The sequence below is a fragment of the Citrus clementina genome, unplaced genomic scaffold (genome assembly GCF_000493195.1).
Source record: "Citrus clementina cultivar Clemenules unplaced genomic scaffold, Citrus_clementina_v1.0 scaffold_9, whole genome shotgun sequence".
Lineage (NCBI taxonomy): Eukaryota > Viridiplantae > Streptophyta > Magnoliopsida > Sapindales > Rutaceae > Citrus > Citrus x clementina.
In genome coordinates, this window is record NW_006261964.1 from 31119589 (window position 1) to 31142113 (window position 22525).

The window sequence follows — 22525 nt, forward strand, 5'->3', positions numbered from 1 at the left end:
CGTACAGCGAAAGCAAAATCTTTTATGAAATAAATAAATTCATACCTTTGAGTCTGCAGTTCAAATAACAAATAAATTAAGATTAAAAATATCAAATCATATCGTGTAAATTAAATAATCAGTAAACCTGCTGGCTATCAACTTACCGAAATATACAAGTGGCTAATAGACATTATTGATCAAATCGATCTTGATCAGCAGCTGGGACTTGGAAATCACGTCTAATCACACTTCACAGTAAGAGTTCAATCACTTTTCAACTACATTATACAAACCAACAACGCAGCTCACAATGAAATGGCCCAAAAAAAAAAAAAAAGCTGAATTTTAAACTTCTGCCATACACAACCGTAAAGTCTGAAACTAAACTTACATTTAAGACACTAAAAGATAAATCTTATAAAATATCCAGGTTGAGATGGGAAGGGTGCCAATCAGCTAAGCTAAGATGGGACTCCGATAGCACAAAAGCATAGAAATTAATTAAACCTGATCTACTCGTATGTGACTGATCTAATTCTAAATTGTTTGATCAGGTCTTAGAAGAGGGAGCAGAAGAGTCCATTGGTAACCTTAATTAGTCCTCTTGTTGAATTGAGGCATCTTCGTTGGTTTTTCCTTGGAAGGAATCCACTGAAACCTCAATGCAGCCATCCTATTTGCAGTGTTAACGGCAGGCTTTATGTTATACTCATCAAGACTAGCTTCAGGGTCATCCATATTAGGTAATTCAGCTCGGAAGAACTGTTTTGTTTAAAAAAATCATCCACCTTGATAGGCACCCTTGGATCATGGGTAATCAGCTTCTTCTGGTGAATCAAAGCTTGACAGCATCCAAATCCGACCGTTGACTTTTGAAGGCCTATGAGAAATTAAGATTGATTTCTTTTGCATACATACAGATGTAAAAATCAATTAAAATAAACATACATCATATGGTTTAAGAATCCAGCCCACCCCATTATATTCTCCCTCTCTCAATATATATATATATATATATATTACTGATTTGGTTCAGGATGTCCGAGAAAACTATTACATGAGATAGAAAGTCTAGGATTCTGGATTGGATAATTTCTAAAATATATGTATGAAAATGTTTGAGTATGGATTGGAGTGGAGTGCTTTTAAATATGCATTAGTCTAATACAAAGTATTTTCTTCAATTTAGACTTGATTGTTAAAGACACCAAATCGAAGCATTACAGGTTAACACGACACTTGAAGAAAATCAAATGATATCAAGGAGAGGGAGAGAGGACAACTGTGGACTAAAATGGTGAATCCAAAACTTGAGCATGTGAAACGACAGCGTTTTGTTTGTGTTTAATGAGCTCAGGTATCACAAGTTTGGCATGTGGATTACTTAAGTTTAAAACGGCAGGGGCTTGTGACGTTTTGAGCAAAGACTTAAGTGGAACATGTGGAATGCACGTGAAGAGGGGAATCAAGTTAGTTGTGAAGCTGTTAGTACAGGTGGCAAGTATCTGTGCATTCTGGAATTGATATCAGCTGTTATATAAGCTGGTTAACAGAGAAGCTTAAGAGAGTATCTGAGAGCGTGATAGAGAGAGTTAAGATACAAAGAAAGCTTAGTCTTGATCCTTGTAGTTAGCTCTTGTATTACGGTGTAAAGATTGCTTGAATCATCAATAAAGCTTGATCTGTTGGCTTCTCCCGTGGATGTAGATTGTGCTCTTCTACACATTCGAACCACGTAAAACACTTTCTTGTTCTGGGTTTTTGATTAGCTTCCAATTCTGGTTCTTGATACTTTCTGATTATAACCATTTACGTTAAAGGTTCTGTTAACTTTTAAAGTGAGATTGATTAGGTTCTTAGCATCTTGATTGATCTGGTTTGTGATCTTGGGCAGTGTATTGGGTTGTTCATCATTTTCTAAAGCACCCAATTCACTACAACAACAATAACTGGCATATCAAACACTGATACACATAATCACAACTGCTGTTTTTGCGAGGTGATGAGTTTTAAGGATTCTGAAGTCAATACATATGCAATTTAATTACTAAATACATATAAGCCTATCAAATTCTATGTTAATTTTTACGGCACCAACACAAAACTTAATTAATTTGTATATCAAAAGCCAATCTGTCTTCAGTGACTACTGACACTCAACCTTTACTACACTCAAATGGACCATGGGCATTTAAATAAGGTGAAGTACGTACATCAAACCGAGTGATCAATTCCCAGATTCGGCATATAATACCTGTAAGTCATCTATCATCGTTGGATACGCATACTTAAGATCGATCACAGAAATACCCTCTGGCAATTTCCAAATTAAGACAAGTAGTTGACTCTTGGTTCGTCACATCATGTTTGGACTGTAAGAAAATATCAAACACGTAATTCATCTTTGATTTTAGGGAAGGGATAAAGTCATCAATTATTTGACTGACGATTCCAAATTGTCCCATGCACATGCAGAGTTTGCTTAGATTTGAGAATTAATTTTACCTTGTGTGAGAAACACTTGCCATCATAGCTCACTTTTGGGTTACTTCTCGAGCTGTTAAAGACAGCTTAATTTGTTGGCATTTATATCCACGCAACATGCTTCACATATTTCTTCTGGTGTTAGTGCTTGCCTATTCTACCAGATGCTATTAATTTGTTGAAAGTCTTTGTGCATCATCTGATAATTTGAGTGTGGACTTTGAAGATGCGATCTTCATAATCATAGATCCCTGCTTTGCCAGCAGTAATGCAACTGAGAATGACTGCAGAGGAATACGGGATCTAAAATGTTATCATAATCTCAATTAATAAATTTATGAAACCAAAATATAATTGATAAGCCACCCGTAGCTTAAATTTTAGGCTGAATCTATTATCTACCAGAATTTTCTAGTTGCTTAAATTATAATCGAGTACGTATACCTGCAAGTACTGGTGCCTTAGTTTTTCAGTTTAATCAATTTAATTAGGACCTCAAATTTATGAAATCTTAGACATTTAAGAAATCTTAGCGTGTATTAGCACTGACAACTTAAAATAGTAAAATATAATTCTACGTCTGAAGGATATAGAGTACTTTCTTATGACTATAAATAGTTAAGAGTAATGATACAGCCACAAACTCTTGTACAAACTTATTTTGTACAAACTGACGTGGCATTAATTCATTGGTTGAATGAAAATATAAATTAATAAAAACAAATCATGTGGGCCAAGTGATATTTAATTCAACCAATCTTATCATGTCACATCAATTTGTACAAAATAAGTTTGTACAAGAGTTTGTGGCTGTATCATTACTCAATAGTTAATCCTTCCAAAGCTATTTTATAATCGAGTCTTATGACTCTGTGTTGGGCTTGTAGTAGTGGGCTGGGCCCATGGATATGCTATCACGTGCTAAACACGTGGGCGGGAAAACGCAGTATAACTCTGTTGCCTGTACCGCGGGTGCAGGGGCCATTTAGATGACCCATACGAAACGGCGCATCTTAAACGCCACAGTATTGGGGAAAAAGAATAAAAAAAATGCATTTAGCAAAAGGCACCTACACACAACTAAAATTTCAAACTCTTTCTTTCTAAAACCTCTCTCCCAACAGAGGGAAAAAAAAAAATTTCTCATAATTAATTAATATTGATCATTTTTGGGTGAAAACTACGAAATTAAACTGTTATTGATTATGACGCAGCCTCCGGTGCCGCCCCCGCCACCGCCGAACGTCGGAGTGCAGGTGCGTTGCGCCGGATGCCACATCATCTTAACGGTGGGCCCAGGCCTTACCGAATTCATTTGCGGTACGTGTAATCTTCCGCAAATGCTGCCGCCGGAGCTCATGCCTGCATCCACCGGTGGTAGTGTTCCTAATAATACTACTTCAAGTAATACTACTAACAGTACTAGGCCGACTCACATGAAGGCCGCCTCGTCGCATGTGCCGGCCCTCGGGATCGATCCGACGAAGATACAGTTGCCTTGTGCCAATTGTAAGGCGATTTTGAACGTGCCTCACGGACTCGTTAGGTTTTCTTGTCCGCAATGCGCGGTGGAGCTCGCCGTTGATATGTCTAAAGTCAAACAGTTCTTTCCTCCTCCGCCTCGTCCTGCGCCGCCTGCCGAGGAAGTCAACGAGGTTTGCTTTTCTTGCTTAATTTCCCTTACATTTATGCTTTTCATAGTACGTGAACGTATTCTTTTAATTTATTTGACCTAGATTGCTTCAATTATGCACAATTTTGGTAGAAGTTTAAATTCATATGCTAGTTGAACTAATTCTATCGCTACTGCCACTGAAAAATTAAAGGAAAGAATAGAGAATTTGTGCTAGTACTAGCAGTAGTACAGTGTGTAACTTTGTTGGGAATTATGGTTAAAAAGAAAAAAAAAGAAGTGGAGAGAAGAACAAGACAGGAATTTTTTTTTCCCTAAAATTTACCATTAGAAAGTGATTGATTTCGAGCCATTTATGGCAATTAGTTTAATTCCTTGTTAATTATCTGAAGTATAGCGATTGTTCATTTTGCATTGCCTTGTATGTAATGGGCAGCAATGTAGTTTGATTACTTGTTGTCTAACAGACAAATTCAGTCGATAGTTTGGTGAACAACTTGTCTCAAGCAGTTGTGCTTGTGGAGAATGTCTCGATTGATGTGTTCCAATATATTTCTCTGCATCAGTGGATACATGACTTATTTGTGGTATGAAATAAAGATTGTATAGACCTGGCTCAGCTCTTGAATACTTGGCAATGTTTAAGATGACAAAACTCTTTGAAGGAATTTTCAATTTAAAACATAATAATTTTGTTGTATTCTGTATTTCTGTTCTAATATTTGAGAATCAAGTGAGCTTGGTTAGTTTTATATTATATTGAAGTGCAACTCCTAGAATCTTGATTTTTGGTTAGTGGTTGTTCTCAAACGCAAAGGAACTTTAAGCTTTTGGAAAAACTGGTTATCTTTACTGTTGTTTATGTGCAACTAATATATGAGAGTATGACACGCCTTGAGGCGAGAGATGTTATGCACAAATTTCTGTCATAATTACTCAACTTCTCTGCACTGTTGTAAAATAATTACACCTAAGCCCTAACTATTATGATAGATTCCCTTTTATTGCTATTCTGCAGTCTTCTTTGCTCAGTTTTATTCTTTCTGCTCTTCTTTTTTACTTTTGACACTGGAACCTCTCAGGTGGCCATAGAAGTGGAGCGAGAAGAAGATGAAGGTGGCATGGTCGGGGAAACATTTACAGATTATGTAAGTTTATCTCTGAAGACTTCAGAAGTAGACATTCTGTTTTGTCCTTTTCTTTCTTATTCATTAGCTTCTAGTTCCTTATAATGAGTAGAAATTCCTTGATTGTTGATCCTTTCTTTCGTATTCATATAAAATACAATGTCAATTCTTTTGTAGCGCCCTCCAAAACTTTCTATTGGACCAGCTCATCCTGATCCTATAGTAGAGACATCCTCCTTATCTGCAGTACATCCTCCTGAACCTACTTATGATTTACTAATAAAGTATGATTTGGAAAGTTCAAAGTCGTTGTCGTGCTTGCAGATCGAGACATTGGTGTATGCTTCTCAGGTTGATTTCTTGTTCTTGTTCTTTTTATTTTTTGTTTCCTTTCTGTAAAAAAAAAAAGGCACAAATTACACTTAATTATTCTGAGTCTCCTTCTTCATTCAACTTGTAAGATAATGTTGATTTCTGTAATAGAGACACCTTCAGCACCTTCCAAATAGTGCTAGGGCTGGATTCTTTATTGGAGATGGAGCTGGTGTGGGTAAAGGTCGAACGATTGCAGGGTTAATATGGGAGAATTGGCACCATGGAAGGAGGAAAGCATTGTAAGTTTTATATATAATTTCTTGATAATCACCTTTTTTAGGTTATTATTCTTAAAATGTTGTATTTGATTTTATGGTACCTTATGAGTGTATGAAATTGTGTTTGGCTGATTTGGATGTGTCAGATTATGGTTCATTTCTTGTCATTCTTTCTCCTGTTTCTAATTGCCACACAGGTGGATCTCCGTTGGGTCAGACTTAAAATTTGATGCAAGAAGAGACTTGGATGATGTTGGTGCTACATGTATTGAAGGTAAATCCTTAAGCCATTGTTAATATTTATTTGAATGTTGTCTTTTAGAGGTCATAATGCTCATGCTCGCATTATGATTCTGTTTAACAATTCAATTGAGATGGTAGAGGTTTTGCTTCCTTAACATGTAATGTAGAATCTCAAAAGAAGATTTTGAGAGGACTAGAGAGGATAGATATAGTTTGATCTTCTTAAATCAGTATGTTAGCGCAAAGGGCCGTTTGCTTTTGTTAATTTCTCATTGTGTGAAAGTAGCATTTCTCCAAATTCGCGGATCCAAGAGTTTCATAAAACGTTCTTGGTGCTATGATTTTATGTAGTTTTGAGGAAATTTATATTGAATTATATGTGTAGTATTGTGGAGTAAACTACAGATGGGAGTGTTTCTTACTTATTTCCAGTGATTTGGAGGGCTTGTGGGCTTCCGCATATTTACATTGCATATTTTGTGACTTACTCATCTGATAGGCCTACCTTTCAATTAAATAACTCCTTATGTAAATTCTTGGTTTGTCTGTGTCAAAAAGAGTGTAAAACAAAATGAAAGAGCTCCCCATCGGTTGCATGTACTCTGCTTCCAGAAATGAAAAAAATATGTCTCTTTCTGTATGCAGTGCATGCTTTGAATAAGCTACCTTATTCTAAGCTTGATTCAAGGTCCGTCGGGATCAGAGAAGGAGTTGTGTTTTTGACTTATAGTAGCCTCATTGCATCTTCTGAGAAAGGTCGTTCTCGCCTGCAGCAGCTTGTGCAGTGGTGTGGATCGGGATATGATGGTCTTGTCATATTTGATGAGGTACCTAGACTCTGTTTCCTTGGTAGTGTTGTCTATTGTTATTTTTTCAAGTATTAGCTTTTAGAAATGTTTATATTTTGATTGATGCAATAAATGTTCCATGGTTTCAATGTACTCTTCTATCTTTTATTGCTAAGGTTGAATGGCTTCATTGTAGTGCCACAAAGCTAAAAATCTGGTACCGGAAGCTGGAAGTCAGCCAACACGTACTGGGGAAGCAGTCCTTGAGCTTCAGGTTTGTTTCCTAAACTGATGTCAGCACGCATCTTCTATTGATTTGATATTGAAAAAGCTTCAACTTCTGTATATGTGCACATCCATGTGTGCAAATTTTTATGTCAGGTAGCTTGCACGCACGCACACTCGCAGCCCCCCCAGGATTTAAAAAAAAAATCCCTAGGAAAAAGTATACATACTAAAGATTGTATACACATTCATTACATCCTCAGAAATGCTTTTTCTGATATAGAAAATTGGGTAGCTGGCTGTAATGGAGTATAACTGGGTATCCTGAACTTTTAATATTTAAATTTTAATAAAACAGGCTCGACTTCCTGAAGCACGTGTTGTTTATTGCTCAGCAACTGGTGCATCTGAACCACGCAATATGGGTTATATGGTCCGACTTGGACTTTGGGGAGCTGGAACATGTTTCAAAGATTTCCAGATATTTCTTGGTGCGCTTTGTTCTCTCTCTCGTGGCATTACATTTTGGATAGCAACTCATCAAATCAATGGCATTCTATTTTATCTGCGTTCTAGTGGTTGAATCAGGGGCCATTAAGTATCTGTTTCTAGTTCTGATTGTTTTTACACTTTATATTATGATCACACATGTAACTAAATTCAAGATGGATCCCCATTTTAGCACACATTACACAAAATTCGCTTCCACGTATCCGTTAATATTGCCCCACGGAAGTAAAATTTATTTTTCTGCATAAAAGCAGGATTTTTTCCGCTTGCATAGAATTCTGGTATTCGGTGCCATTGATGGCACTTTTTTTATTTTTTATTTTTTTTAAATGTTTGCTTCTGTCAAATAGCATTTTAGGCTCGTCTCTTGACACTTGCTTGATGTGAACTGTTAATTCTTTGAGACTGTTGGATTGTATCCATATCATTGAGAACTCAAAACCACAAAGAACATATGAAAAATTTGCATTTTAGTAGGGCACACATGGCTGTTAAATAGTGTTTTTAGTTCATTAAATAGGAATGACTAGCTCCTTTAAGTGATAAACATATTGATTGTTTTCAGGATGCAAGTCACCTACTCCAGGAACTGTAATTTTAAACAATCAATTTATCTTGTTTCTCGGATATGAAACTCTCTGACTTTACTCCTAATTTCTGTATATTTCTATTGAACTATTTCCGTATTTTGCATGTTTTATGTCACAAGTTTAGTTTCATATGGAGTTGTTAAAAGTTCGAGGCCTTCTAACATAAATATCATATGCAGGTGCTCTTGATAAAGGTGGTGTTGGAGCACTGGAACTTGTTGCCATGGACATGAAAGCAAGGTTATAAAGATTAGGGGAACCTTTCTTCATCTTCCGTTTTTTTAGCAGATATATTGTAGAATATGTTCTAACACATGCATTGTTCAAATTTTAGGGGAATGTATGTGTGTCGTACTCTTAGCTATAAAGGGGCGGAATTTGAAGTTATTGAGGCACCATTAGAAGCTGAAATGACGGTATGTGGTGTTGGTTTGATCTCCTATTTCAGGCACCAAAAAATGATTGCAAATATATTCACTTCTAACTGCACAAAGTTTACTAGAAGAGGTTATTGCGTGGCGTAGGTCAGTTACATGTCTGCCATAGCTAGAAATTTTCTGATCTTTATTTCTTGAAAATTTGTATAATTAAGTTTCTTTTTCATGCTGTTTATGGTGTTTAATACTATTTGATCTACTTATTTTTTTCTCAATTCAAAAAAGAAAAAAAATTGAACTACTTTTTGTGAAGAAAGGACTAAGGAAGGGGGGGGGGGGGGGAGGAAGTAAAAAAGAAAGGAAAACACCATCTTAATGTCAATAAACTGTTTATAGTTGGTGCTCTCCTGCTTTCTTTTTATTGTATTCAAGAATATGGAGCATCCTCTTCTCTAAAATTATTTATCACAGGATATGTATAAAAAAGCAGCAGAATTTTGGGCAGAATTGCGAGTGGAGTTGTTGTCAGCAAGTGCTTTTCTCGCTAATGATAAACCTAATTCTAGTCAGTTGTGGAGATTATATTGGTCAGGTCATCAGGTATGAATATGTTGGGTAGTTGGTGCATTGTGGTTTTAATATTTCTTTTTAGCTATCTCTTTCTCCTGTTTTAACATTGTTTTAGGCTTTTATTCATTACATATCTATTCATTTATTGGCTATTTGTATCTGCATATGTTGTAGCGTTTCTTTAGGCACATGTGCATGTCAGCCAAGGTGCCTGCTACTGTGAGGCTTGCTAAGAAAGCATTAGCTGAAGGTAAGTGCGTGGTCATTGGCCTTCAGAGTACTGGAGAGGCTCGGACTGAGGAAGCCGTGACAAAATATGTGCGTATGTCTAGCTTTAATCATGTGCAGTCATCATCTAATTCTTTGTTCTTTGTGTTTTTTAGTTTTGTCGTATGAATGTTATGTTTATCTTCGTTTTGAATAGGGTCTGGAACTTGATGACTTCATTTCTGGGCCTCGAGAGCTGTTGCTGAAATTTGTGGAAGAAAATTATCCTTTGCCTGAAAAGCCTGAACCTCTCCCAGGTGTGGATTCTGTCTACTGGATATTTTTACTCTCCACGTTGCTGCTGCAACTAGCATTCACTTTCTACATCTATTATAGGAGAGGAGAGTGTGAAGGAACTTCAGCGGAAGAGGCATTCAGCATCCCCTGGTGTTTCTTTCAAAGGGAGAGTTAGGAAAGCTGCAAAGTGGAAGCCTGCAAGTGATGGTGAAAGCGATGAAGAATCTGAAAGTAAGTTTTTGGAAATGGACAGTGACAGATTTTTTTTGCTAGTTCTCATGAATCTTTCATATGCTTTCTGTCCTGTACCATATGGCTTTGGGAAAAAATTACTTTTTCCTTCTTCATTAGTACTCTAGTGCTGCTTTTTCTGCCCCATTGATTTACAACCCTTTCAATGTTCTTTATTGTTTTTATTTGGATGGAAACATCCTGTAGAGTTCATTGGGTACATAACTTCTTAGTATATTTACCAAGTACTCTTTGGTTTAGTCATAGTTATATGCTGGGAACTACTCCATTAAGCTTTATTTGTTTTACGACATTGTTGGATGAAAACTGCTGAAATGCTGCAATGTTTACATTCGCATTGCTAATATAAGGTCTGAAAAATGCAGCTGATTCTGCTCATGAATCTACTGAATCTGATGACGAGTTTCAGATCTGTGAGATTTGCAACTCGGAAGAGGTAAAATGTTTATGAAGGTTTAGATGTTTTCAAAGCTTGATTGGTCTTCAATATGTTAAATAGTACAGTATGTTTGATTCCAGGAAAGAAAGAAATTGCTCCAATGTTCCTGCTGCGGTCAACTGGTTCACTCAGGGTGCTTAGTCCCACCTATTACAGATGTAATACCCAGTGATTGGTCATGTCATTCTTGCAAGGAAAAAACTGAGGAATATCTTCAATCAAGACATGCATATTTAACGGAACTCTTGAAGAGGTTTCATAATTGCTCCATGTTTCATATTTGCTTTTGCTTATGTTTTGTTATTGTCGCAAATTTAAGGCTGCTGTGCTTCTGGGGGCTGTTGGTGATGGGTTTATTGAATTTCTATTTGTTAAATGAAATAATCATTGGTCTATAAATTTAGGTATGAAGCAGCTTTGGAGCGCAAGTCAAAAATTTTGGATATAATTCGTTCTATGGATTTTCCAAATAATCCTTTGGATGATATTGTTGATCAGGTGGGGGTCATGTGTCCTTAAATGCCTCTCCTCTCTCTTTCTTTCCTTTGTCTCCCCTTCTCCTCTCCTTGGCTTGTGTGTATTTGTTTCTGATTGGATGGGAGACATGCCAGTCCCTATTGGCACAATAAAGAACTGACATGTAGAGATTCACTACATCAAAATCCATGTTGATATTGATAAAGTTTTTGTTTCAGTTTTTATCCATCTGTTTTCCTCTTTAACTTCAATCTTGTCATTCTTTTATATTAAAGTTTGTTTTGCTGGAAAAACAAATTCACTGGAATTTTTTTATCTTTATGCTCTGAGCTATGTTTTCGACTGTCATGCTTTATCATTTTTTACCTCACGTGTAATGTGACTGCAGCTTGGAGGTCCCGCAAAGGTTGCAGAAATGACGGGATCTGTTTTCCTCTAACTTTAACCTTGGCATTCTTTTATATTAAAGTTTGTTTTGCTGGAAAAACAAATTCACTGGAATTTTTTTATCTTTATGCTCTGAGCTATGTTTTCTACTGTCATGCTTTATCATTTTTACCTCACGTGTAATGTGACTGCAGCTTGTAGGTCCCGCAAAGGTTGCAGAAATGACGGGATCTGTTTTCCTCTAACTTTAACCTTGGCATTCTTTTATATTAAAGCTTGTTTTGCTGGAAAAACAAATTCACTGGAATTTTTTTATCTTTATGCTCTGAGCTATGTTTTCTACTGTCATGCTTTATCATTTTTTACCATACATGTAATGTGACTGCAGCTTGGAGGTCCTGACAAGGTTGCAGAAATGACGGGGAGGAGAGGCATGCTTGTAAGAGCCTCCAGTGGAAAAGGTGTAACTTATCAGGCACGGAACACGTAAGTGTTTTTTCCCACCCTCATTGTGAATCTGCTTGCCATTTCACTCTACCTTAACTTCCATATGTTTTATACTTTAGAAAGGAAGTCACCATGGAAATGGTCAACATGCATGAGAAGCAGCTCTTTATGGATGGTAAGAAGCTTGTTGCAATCATATCAGAAGCTGGATCTGCTGGTGTTTCTTTACAAGCGGATAGAAGGGCAGCAAATCAGGTATGCCTCACCATGTGGAAGTTTTCCAGTTTTCACCGCACCATTCCTTGAAAGTTTCTAAAGTTAGATGCTATCCAAATGCTTCTGCAGTCAAGAATTGAATTCATTATTTTTAGAGGGTTTTTCAGATATGCAAGTCCATGTAACATTTTTCGTTCCTTTTCCGTCTGACTCTTTTTATGACAGAAAAGAAGGGTTCATATAACTTTGGAGCTTCCTTGGAGTGCTGACAGAGCAATACAGCAGTTTGGAAGAACTCATCGATCAAATCAAGCTTCAGCTCCTGAATATAGGTGGACCAAACATTATCAGTTTCATGCTTCCCTATTTTTATTGAAAGAAATATAACTTCTCTTCCCACCTTTTTTTGTATTAGCTGCCATTGCTACTTCACTGTGTGACAGTGGCTTTGGCTTCCAAATTATGAAATTGGGGGGAAAAGAAAGAAAAAAGTTCTTAATTATTGAATTTTTATGGAGGTCTATAGCAAGCTGAACATCAATCAGGGTGGTTTGATTGATTCGTGGTTTGGGCAATATAAGTGGAGTGAGTCAAGTTGGATTTTTTGGCACGTGTTACTCAATTGCGAACAGGTGCAATAACGATTAGAACTAGAGCGTGATGAAGGAAATCTATGATTTTATATAAGCTGTAAATTCCTGTTAATGTTAGGTTAATCTTCATACTGTAATAATCTGTTGATTCAACAGGGTCTGTGATGTGTAGAATGACAGAGAATCTAGGAAATGTGTCAAGGAATAAGGATGTTGAGATGGATAAGTGGAAAACTAACTTGAGCACTATCAATCAATGTTTATTGGTAGCTTTAAAGGTTACAGTGGTAGAAGGTAGAAAGTAGAAGGATATGGCTGAGGAAGGAGTTACAATGACAAGAAGTTGGGGAATTGGAACTTGTGAGTTGTTGTTGTTTATGAGTTACAGAACGCCATGAGACAGTTTGGTCTGTAGCTGGTGTAGGCATTAGATTAGAGCACCCAGGATATGTGTCAAGTTCGATGAACCCTAGCCTGTGAGTAATAAGCTGTGGCTGCTGATATACTTAGAAGGAAGGTTTTATGTGTAACCCAGTATTTTCGGAATATGCACTGTTGATGTGACTGAAGTTGGTTATAAATCAAGTTTTGGTTTTGGACACTTTGTTGCAATTTCTTCTTCTTCTTCTAAAGGCACGGGATGTATCATATGGGAATCATCAAATGTCTCTATCACCTCTTTTTATCGTTAGTTTATTATTGGTATGATTAATATACTTGAATCATGAAATTGTTCTGATCTCATTGATGTAAGATCAGGTTTGGTTGCTGTGAAGATATTTATTGGCAGTTCTTGAACAGGCATCTAGGAAAAATATATGATATTTTCTGGTATATTTTGCAGGATAATCTTTACCAATCTTGGTGGAGAACGCCGATTTGCATCCATTGTTGCCAAGAGATTAGAATCTCTTGGAGCCTTAACTCAGGGAGACCGCAGGTAGGTTGGACACTTCTTCCTTTTGGTTGTTGTGGAGGGTTTTGCATTGGTTCAGTCTTGAACCAGTCTTTTCTTTGTTGAAAGTCTATGCTTTTCTCATTTCTTGGTTGGATGCGGCAGGGCTGGACTATCCTTGAGTGCATATAATTATGATAGTGCTTTCGGGAAAAAGGCCTTGATGATGATGTATAGAGGAATAATGGAGCAGGTGATGATAATCTACATGTGATATTATTATATAATCTCTCTTTATGTTTTGAATAATAGGGAAAAATAGAAAAGGAAAATTAATAGAAACTGGATATTCTGAGGAATAATTATGATTCAATTTTCAGGATGTCTTGCCAGTTGTACCTCCTGGATGTTCATCTGAAAAACCAGAAACGATTCAAGATTTTATGACAAAGGCGAAAGCTGCTCTTGTGTCTGTTGGCATAGTTAGGGACACAGTCCTCGGTAATTTCTTCAGGGATATTTTTCTCAACCGTCAAATGGATTAAAAATGCCAAACTGTCCTATTCATCGATTATGTCATTCTTTCTTTAACTTATTTTAGAGATTGATTCCTATACATATGCTTGGTGTATATTGTTTTAATTATTTTTATTTCATAACAGTCACAATCATACATTCGTTGTAGGTAATGGGAAAGATTATGGAAAGTTGTCGGGTCGTATAATTGATTCAGACATGCACGATGTTGGACGTTTCCTTAATCGGCTCTTGGGACTGCCACCTGATATTCAGAATAGGTCAACTATGTTTCATTTTAAAAAGGATGTGCCTGTTCAGTTAGAATTTTTACTTAATATTCTAATTGCGACCATCTCGATGCAGACTATTTGAGTTGTTCATCAGCATCTTGGATCTTCTTGTTCAGAATGCACGTATAGAAGGAAATCTTGATTCGGGGATTGTTGATATGAAAGCTAACATTATTGAACTGCAAGGAACTCCAAAGGTTCACTTTCTTGCTTGATCTCTTGCTATGTTATGCTTTTAGTCGTACTAATAATCATTTTGTTCCAGACTGTTCATGTTGATAACATGTCTGGGGCGTCGACTATGCTCTTTACTTTCACTCTGGATCGTGGAATCACATGGGAGGTACACCCCCCCCCCCCCCCTCCCTCCCCTTTCTTTTCTATTTAACTGGAATCTTATAATTTTTCTGCCCAATTTGGAATTCCTTTTTGTGTTAGTCTGCTAGTACTAAGCTAGACGAGAAGCAAAAGGATGGGCTTGGTTCAGCTAATGATGGATTCTATGAATCTAAGAGAGAATGGTTGGGAAGGCGTCACTTCATTTTAGCATTTGAGAGGTACCCTTTTTTTTCTATTATTTTTTATGCAATTCACTGAATCTTTCATATCTATGATTTCCTTTGTGAAGAAAACTATGAATTGGTTCTTCTTTTTCTTACTCTCCAGAACAGTATGTACAGGGAATATATACAGCAAAATAGGAGAGAAAATAGGAGACTACATCTATCCTTTCCTAAATAATAGGAAACAAAATCTGGAAAGAATCCTAATGAATCTTCCCATTATAATTTAACTTATTCCTAAAATAGGCTAGATTACAAATAAATCCTAACTTTGAATCTTTATTTTCAACACTCCCCCTCAAGCTGGTGTGTGTATATCATACAAACCCAGCTTGTTACTTAAGTCTTCAAAGTTAGGTCTTGGCAGTGCTTTAGTAAGGATGTCTGCAATTTGTTGTCTAGTTGGAATGTACTTTAGTTCCACACTTCCACTAGTGACCTTCTCTGAGATGAAGTGCCTATCAAGCTCGACATGTTTGGTTCGATCATGATGCACTGGGTTTTTTGCGATGCTGATTGCTGCTTGATTGTCACACCTCATTAGAATGGATGAAAGGCTGCACACACCGAGTTCCTTGAGTACACGCTTTATCCAAATTCCTTCACAGATTCCATTTGCCAAAGCTCTGAACTCTGCTTCTGCACTACTCCTAGCTACAACTGATTGTTTCTTACTCCTCCAGGTTACTAGATTTCCCCAAACATAGGAACAGTAAGCAGATGTTGATCTTCTATTTGTGACGTCTCCAGCCCAGTCTGCATCGGAGTAGATCTCAATATTCCTATATTCTGATTTCTTAAAAAACAATCCTTTTCCAGGTGTCATCTTTAGATACTTCAAAATTCTAAAGACTGCATCCATGTGTTCCTCTGTAGGATTGTGCATGAATTGGCTCACAGCACTAACAGCAAAGCCTATGTCCGGACGAGTATGTGAGAGATAGATTAAACAACCAACCAGCCTTTGATATCTCTCCCTATTGACTGGGACACTATTCTCAACTGAGCCTAGTTTCTTGTAGGGATCCATAGGAGTATCTACTGGTTTGCACCCAATCATACCAGTCTCCTTTAGTAGGTCCAGGGTGTATTTCCTCTGGGAGACAACAATTCCCTTTCTAGATCTTGCCACCTCCATCCCAAGAAAATATTTCAGATTCCCTAGATCTTTAACTTTAAATTCCTGAGCTAGCTGTTTCTTCAACTTCTGCAGTTCTTCCTCATCATTTCCTGAGAGAATGATGTCATCAACATATACGATTAGGAGAGAGATCTTCTTTGCTTGTGATGTTCGGAGGAATAGAGTGTGATCTGCCTGACACTGAGTGTAACCAAGTCTCACAACTGCCTTCGCAAATCTATCAAACCATGCTCGAGGGGATTGTTTAAGCCCATACAAAGATTTCTTGAGCTTGCACACTTTATTTCCAGTAAGTTTCAGATCAAGACCCTGGGGAACTTCCATAAACACTTCTTCTTCAAGATCGCCATTGAGAAACGCATTTTTTATATCTAGTTGGTATAAGTACCAATCTAGATTTACTGCTAAGGAGAGCAAGATTCTGATGGTGTTGAGCTTCGCAACTGGAGCAAAGGTTTCAAGATAATCAATCCCATATGACTGTGTGAACCCTTTAGCTACAAGACGAGCTTTGAGCCTCTCAACACTTCCATCTGCCTTGTATTTAACAGTAAAAATCCACTTACATCCAACTGGTCGTTTCCCTGCAGGAAGATCTGTTATAACCCATGTATCATTTTTCTCAAGAGCATGTATTTCTTCATGAACAGCTCTCTTCCACTCAAGATGACCGAGAGCCTCTTGTATATTGTTGGGAACATGTAGATTATCTAAAGAAGAAACAAAGGCTCGGTATGATGAGGACAAACCATCATATGAGACATATTTGGCAATTGGATGAGTGGTGCAACTTCGAACCCCCTTTCTTTCTGCAATTGATTTATTAGAATCATCAACACTTGGAACCATGAACTCAACCGAGGCAAGACTATCCATACCTGTGTTGTCTTCACAAGAGCTTAGATTTGGTTCAGTTTCTTGGACATGTGGCTGAGTTCTGTGCTCTATCTGCTCTCTAGTTCTTCTCCTCCTATAAACATTGAGATTATCAACAGCAAGCTGTGGACGAGGTGAGATTAGAGGCTGTAGTTGATGAGCTGATGGATGACGGGGTGACTCGGCTGATTGTGGTTGGGAGGACTCAGATGACTCAAAAGGTTGTGAAGATGTTGGGAGGATTGCTGATTGTGGCTGTTGGATAGATTGATCATGTGTGGTGGTTGAGTTATGAGGGTTTTCATGAGGGGTTTCCAGCCAAGATTGCCAAGAAGATTCCCAAGGCTGATGTTCGCTCGTACTCTCTCCCTGAACAGCAGTTTTGGAATAGAAAGGCAGGTTTTCAACAAATGTTACATCTCTGGAAATGTATATTTTTCTGGTGTGAGGAGAATAGCATTTGTATCCTTTTTTATGTGGAGAATAGCCTAAAAATATACACTTGAGAGATCGGGAATCAAGTTTAGTCCTGTGTTGAGAGTGAACATGGACATATGCTGTGCAACCGAATATTTTTTGTGGTAAATCTGCTGAAACAATCCTAGTGTGTGGAAAGAAATTGAGAAGAACTTTTCTTGGGCAATGAAACCCCAAGACTCTAGAAGGCATTCGGTTGATTAAGTAGGCTGCAGTGAGAACAGCTTCACCCCAGAAAAAATTAGGAACATGAGATGAGAACAAAAGACAGCGAGCCACTTCAAGAAGGTGTCTGTTTTTGCGTTCAGCGACCCCATTTTGTTGCGGGGTGTCAACACAAGAACTGATGTGAAGAATGCCGTGATGGAGAAGATATGAGTTGAGGGAGTCTTTGAAATATTCCTTGGCATTGTCGGTTTTAAGGACTTGGATTTTTGTATTGAATTGGGTTTGAATCATGGCGTTAAAGTTTTGGAAGATTTGACTAACTTCGGATTTGTTTTTCATGAGAAACACCCAAGTGAGACGAGTATGATCATCCACAAATGACAAAAACCAGCGAGCCCCAGAAACATTTTTAATTCTTGAGGGACCCCACACATCACTGTGAATTAAAGCAAATGGACGAGAAGGCTTATACTTAACACTTGAATAGACATTTCGAGTATGTTTTGCAAATTGACAAATTTCACAATGAAAGGATAAAGGGTTTTTATTGATGAATAGATTGGGAAAAATTTTTGCGAGATACATGAAACTAGGATGACCTAATCGATAGTGTAACAGAACAATTTCACTATCGTTATTGACATTTGGACTAACAATAGAGTGAGGATAACTAGTTGACAGATTATTGGACTTGGCACAATTTGCTCTCGAATCTTTTATGAAGGAGGATTGATCGCTTTTGAGTAGATAGAGTCCAGAACATAGCTCAGCACTGCCAATCGTCTTCCCCGAATCCAAGTCCTGAAAAACACACATATTTGGATAGAATTTAGTTACACAATTCTGATCATGAGTGAATTTACTGATTGAAAGTAAATTGCAAGCCAAATTAGGCACATAAAGTACAGAATTAAGGTGTAACTCCTTAGTGAGTCTGATAGAACCTGTCCCTGCTATTTTTGTGTGAGAGCCATCTGCGATCCGAACTGAAGTGCTGTTGATGCTAGCTTTATAATCCTGCAACATTGAGGCATCTCCAGTCATGTGATCAGAAGCACCAGTGTCAATTATCCAGGGTTTGCTTGTTCCATTAGTGGCTGCAAATGCTGAATGAGTCTCTTTCTGAGCCACTAGACTTGTCCCTGCATTGGAGTTCAAAGTGGCTTGATCGAAAAGCTTTTGAAGAATCTCCATTTGCTCCTTGCTGAATGGATTTGGCTCGGGTAGGGCCTGATTGTCCGTGGTGGATGCTGCATGAGCACGAGATTCACGGTCACCTTTGGAACGAGGTTTCCAATCAGCAGGTTTGCCATAAATTTTCCAGCAACTCTCCTTATAGTGGCCTGCCTTACGACAGTGATCGCACCATGGTCTTTCTTTCTTTGTACGATTTTCACTAACCCCTATAGAGTTGGATGCACGGGCAGCAAGTGCAGAGGCGTCCAGTGTTGGTTCTGATGACCCCATCATCACCTTTTTCCTACTTTCTTCACGCTTAACTTCAGAAAAGGCTTCACGAGGGCGCGGTAGAGGCTTTGTCCCGAGCACACGGCTCCTAACCTGATCAAGATCTTTATTGAGTCCGAGGAGAAATTTAAACGTTCTCTTCTGTTCCACAATCTTCTTGTATAAGGTTGTATCGTCGGTGCACTTCCAAGGGTATGTTTCAAATAGATCAAGGTGTTGCCAATGCCTAGTCAGAGTATTAAAGTACTGAGTGACAGATTGTTCTCCTTGGCGGAAGTCATGGAGGATGGTTTCAATCTGGAATAACTCTGATGTGTTCTCAGAGCTAGAATAGGTTTCCTTTGCAGCATCCCATATGTCCTTTGCAGTCCCAAACAGAAGAAAATTCTCACCAATATCATTGTTCATGGAATTGATAAGCCATGACATGATCATGTTGTTCTCTGATTTCCACCTTTTGAAACTAGGGTTTGACACCTCTGGCATGGCCGCCTCACCCGTGAGATATTCATCCTTACCCTTGCCACATATGAACATCATGACAGATTGTGACCACTGGAGATAATTGTGGCCGTTCAATTTATGACTGGTAATTAAGATCGGTGAAGAATCAATTCCACCATGAGTTGCAGTCTCCACGTTTCCTTTAGACTGTGATACTGTAACGGAGGATGATGAGGAAGCCATCCCGTATTTTGCTACAGAGAATACAACTGATGGGAGAGGAAGAAAGGTGGATACTGTTGAAAAAAAAAAAGGTGGTAGAGGAGAAGGAAATGGCGGCTGATAGGAGAACTAGGGTTTAGAGCCTAGCTCTGATACCATGAAGAAAACTATGAATTGGTTCTTCTTTTTCTTACTCTCCAGAACAGTATGTACAGGGAATATATACAGCAAAATAGGAGAGAAAATAGGAGACTACATCTATCCTTTCCTAAATAATAGGAAACAAAATCTGGAAAGAATCCTAATGAATCTTCCCATTATAATTTAACTTATTCCTAAAATAGGCTAGATTACAAATAAATCCTAACTTTGAATCTTTATTTTCAACACTTTGTATTGATGTTTTTAGTGAATCTTGGTCTGCCTTTTTGTAATAGTAATATTTTTTTTTTCCTTCACTTCTTTATTGTTCATTTTCTTTTAGAAATGAAAACCTTTTTGTTTAGGGTTTAGGGTTTAAGACATCAATGCTAACTTCTGTGACAATAAGATATCAACCAAAAGTTGTGGAAAATTAAATTTGGAAAAGATATCTAGATGCTTGATATTGGTTGGATGAAGAGGTTGTTTGTTCTTCTGTGTGGTTTTCCCACAGTTTTTATTTGTGTCTGATGTTATTGCATGCATATTTCTACTGCCTGATGAGCCTTTTTTTCCACTGTGTTCATGTTAAATTCTGTTCCAGTACTGCAGCTTCTGGAATGTATAAAATTGTCCGTCCTGCTGTAGGGGAGTCCCTGAGGTATGAAATTTAATAATTACTGGCCTCTTCAACCTTTCTACTAAACTTTTATGTTTACTAGTCAGAATTTCTATTTCTACAGGGAAATGCCTTTGGCAGAATTGAAAAATAAATACAGGAAATTGTCATCAATAGAGAAGGCTCGCTCTGGTTGGGAAGACGAATATGAAGTTTCATCTAAACAGGTATATCCAAATAACGACAACATATGTATCACGGTATAGTTAGTTTCTTTGTGTGCAAATGTTTATTAGAATAATTCTACAGACACAGATTCCTTATACAAATTATTTCATGAAAATGTGATGTTGCACTATTACATATTCTTTGTTCTTATTCATTCCATTGACTTTTGTCTTTTCAATTGTTTACTAAATTTATGTCATGTCAATTTGTATATATCAAATAGTTTGTATAAGGGGTTTGTATGTGTATTATTATTATTCCATCAAGTGGTTTGTTGACATAGGTCTAGACCTAATGAAAACATATTGCACGAGCCTTCTTATCTAAAATATATCGATGCTACTTAGTATAGTTGTTGTATGAAAAACCAGTTTTCATTATTGGTTGTAAGATGGCTGGGAATCTTAATTTTTAGAGGGTTCATTGTCTTTTCTTTTTCATTTACTAATTTCAATTTGGTTATAGTTAATACTTTGCCATGGTAAAAATGTTCAATACTTGCCTTAGTTAATGCTTTATCATAATCAATTCATTGGAGACTAATCTTGAAAAGGAATGATTTGTCAATCCAATGGGATTGATTCTGTAATTACATGTGTTGGTTGGGTGTGACTGGGTGGCCTGTTGGAACAACCTTCAAAACCAGAACCGTGTAGAACCTTGCTTTATATTTTTTTTATTGATAGTTTATTCTTTGTATATTTTGTCTTGCTTTATATCCTGAATTCTTTTTCTTGAATTGTTTAAGTTAATGTTTCTCATGTAAAATCATTAATTGATAAGAACAGGATAATCCCGTTTATCAGGCTTGGACCATAACAAGATCATACAGAAAAAGTTACATAAAATTTAACAAGTTTGCTGATTCAACAACTTTTTCCACATCTTACAGTTATCTTTTCTTGCAGTGTATGCATGGCCCCAAATGTAAGCTTGCCAACTACTGCACAGTAGGCCGAAGAATACAAGAAGTAAATGTTTTGGGTGGCCTCATTCTTCCTGTTTGGGGCACTATCGAGAAGGCCCTTTCTAAGCAGGTAATGACTAACTAGCCTACACTGCTTCTTTTCCTTGATTCCGTTGGCTGCATGACAAAAATGTTCATTAATTGGGGTTTCCTCACTTTTCCAATATCCATATGGATTACAGAATTTTATGGTACTCATGCGAGGATTATTAAAAAAATATGTTGGTGGATGTTATGCTACTAACTTCTACTTAGCTAAAAGGTTGTTTTACTGATTGGTTTGTGGGAAGTTTTGGGTTTGTCTTAGGAAGTGGTAAAAATTAGCTTTAGGATAATATTTGGTGTGAAGCAATCTGTCAATCTTCAGTTACCAGATTTCGAGCAATTGAGTGCCGCTGTAAATGTCACTTGGGGTGCCTGGGGTTAGATTGTTACGCAATTGTAAAAATGATATTGCACCATACTTTTCCCTCAAAAGTAGACTGCATAGCTTTGCTGTGAAACCTTTTCAACATTGATGTAATGTAAACGGAATTCTACAGGCTCGCCAAAGCCATAAACGGCTCCGGGTTGTCCGTCTAGAAACCACTGCAGATAATAAGCGAATTGTTGGGCTTTTGGTCCCAAATGCAGCAGTTGAGACAGTGCTACAAGGTTTATCTCTCTCTCTCTCTCTCTGACATACACACACCAAAACTATATTAGAATCAGATGTGGAAATTTTACATTGATGGTATACCAGTGATAGAAAAAATAAAAAGACCTCACTTGAAAGCATTGGTCGCAGATTTGGCATGGGTTCAAGATATCGATGATTGAGATGCAGTTCTGGTATTTTTGCATGTAACAGCCATGTAACTGCCGTAAAATTAAGAAACCAGCACAGGCCTTGCCCTTGAGGAAGAAGAAACTTATATGGAATTGTGCAGTCTCATTCATATTGATTTTTTCTACTCAATGCTCTATTTTTTGGCTTATAATTTTGTAAATTACTAACACAGTCATGAAGGCCAATGACAAATAATAGGTTACCAGTCTTGTATTAGTTAATAGTTCTTAGTTCTTCTTGAG

At 37.4% G+C, this 22525-nt stretch overlaps 1 protein-coding gene across 1 annotated transcript; it reads left to right on the forward strand.

Annotated features, from left to right (window-relative positions):
- Nucleotides 1-3481: 3481 nt before the first annotated feature.
- Nucleotides 3482-22524, forward strand: LOC18031734 (protein FORGETTER 1). Its single transcript, XM_006422243.2, has 32 exons — nucleotides 3482-4121; nucleotides 5182-5247; nucleotides 5404-5577; nucleotides 5710-5840; nucleotides 6017-6093; nucleotides 6708-6889; nucleotides 7047-7124; nucleotides 7434-7566; nucleotides 8355-8415; nucleotides 8510-8591; nucleotides 9024-9152; nucleotides 9297-9440; nucleotides 9547-9646; nucleotides 9726-9857; nucleotides 10244-10314; nucleotides 10398-10570; nucleotides 10722-10815; nucleotides 11570-11667; nucleotides 11748-11883; nucleotides 12070-12176; nucleotides 13282-13377; nucleotides 13498-13585; nucleotides 13713-13833; nucleotides 14018-14129; nucleotides 14215-14338; nucleotides 14407-14484; nucleotides 14580-14698; nucleotides 20245-20301; nucleotides 20384-20486; nucleotides 21396-21524; nucleotides 21997-22108; nucleotides 22242-22524. The coding sequence occupies exons 1-32, from the start codon at nucleotides 3672-3674 to the stop codon at nucleotides 22271-22273; spliced, it is 3789 nt and encodes a 1262-aa protein (XP_006422306.2). The 5' UTR covers nucleotides 3482-3671; the 3' UTR covers nucleotides 22274-22524.
- Nucleotide 22525: the final 1 nt, after the last annotated feature.

What these genes read in the sequence shown, in the direction of transcription:
- LOC18031734 (XM_006422243.2), top strand. Translation starts at nt 3,672, where the DNA reads ATGACGCAGCCTCCGGTGCCGCCCCCGCCACCGCCGAACGTCGGAGTG. An exon ending in GCTTCAGCTCCTGAATATAG is followed by an intron (nt 12,177 to 13,281) that starts GTGGACCAAACA and finishes TATATTTTGCAG; the next exon opens with GATAATCTTTACCAATCTTG. An exon ending in AACTGCAAGGAACTCCAAAG is followed by an intron (nt 14,339 to 14,406) that starts GTTCACTTTCTT and finishes ATTTTGTTCCAG; the next exon opens with ACTGTTCATGTTGATAACAT.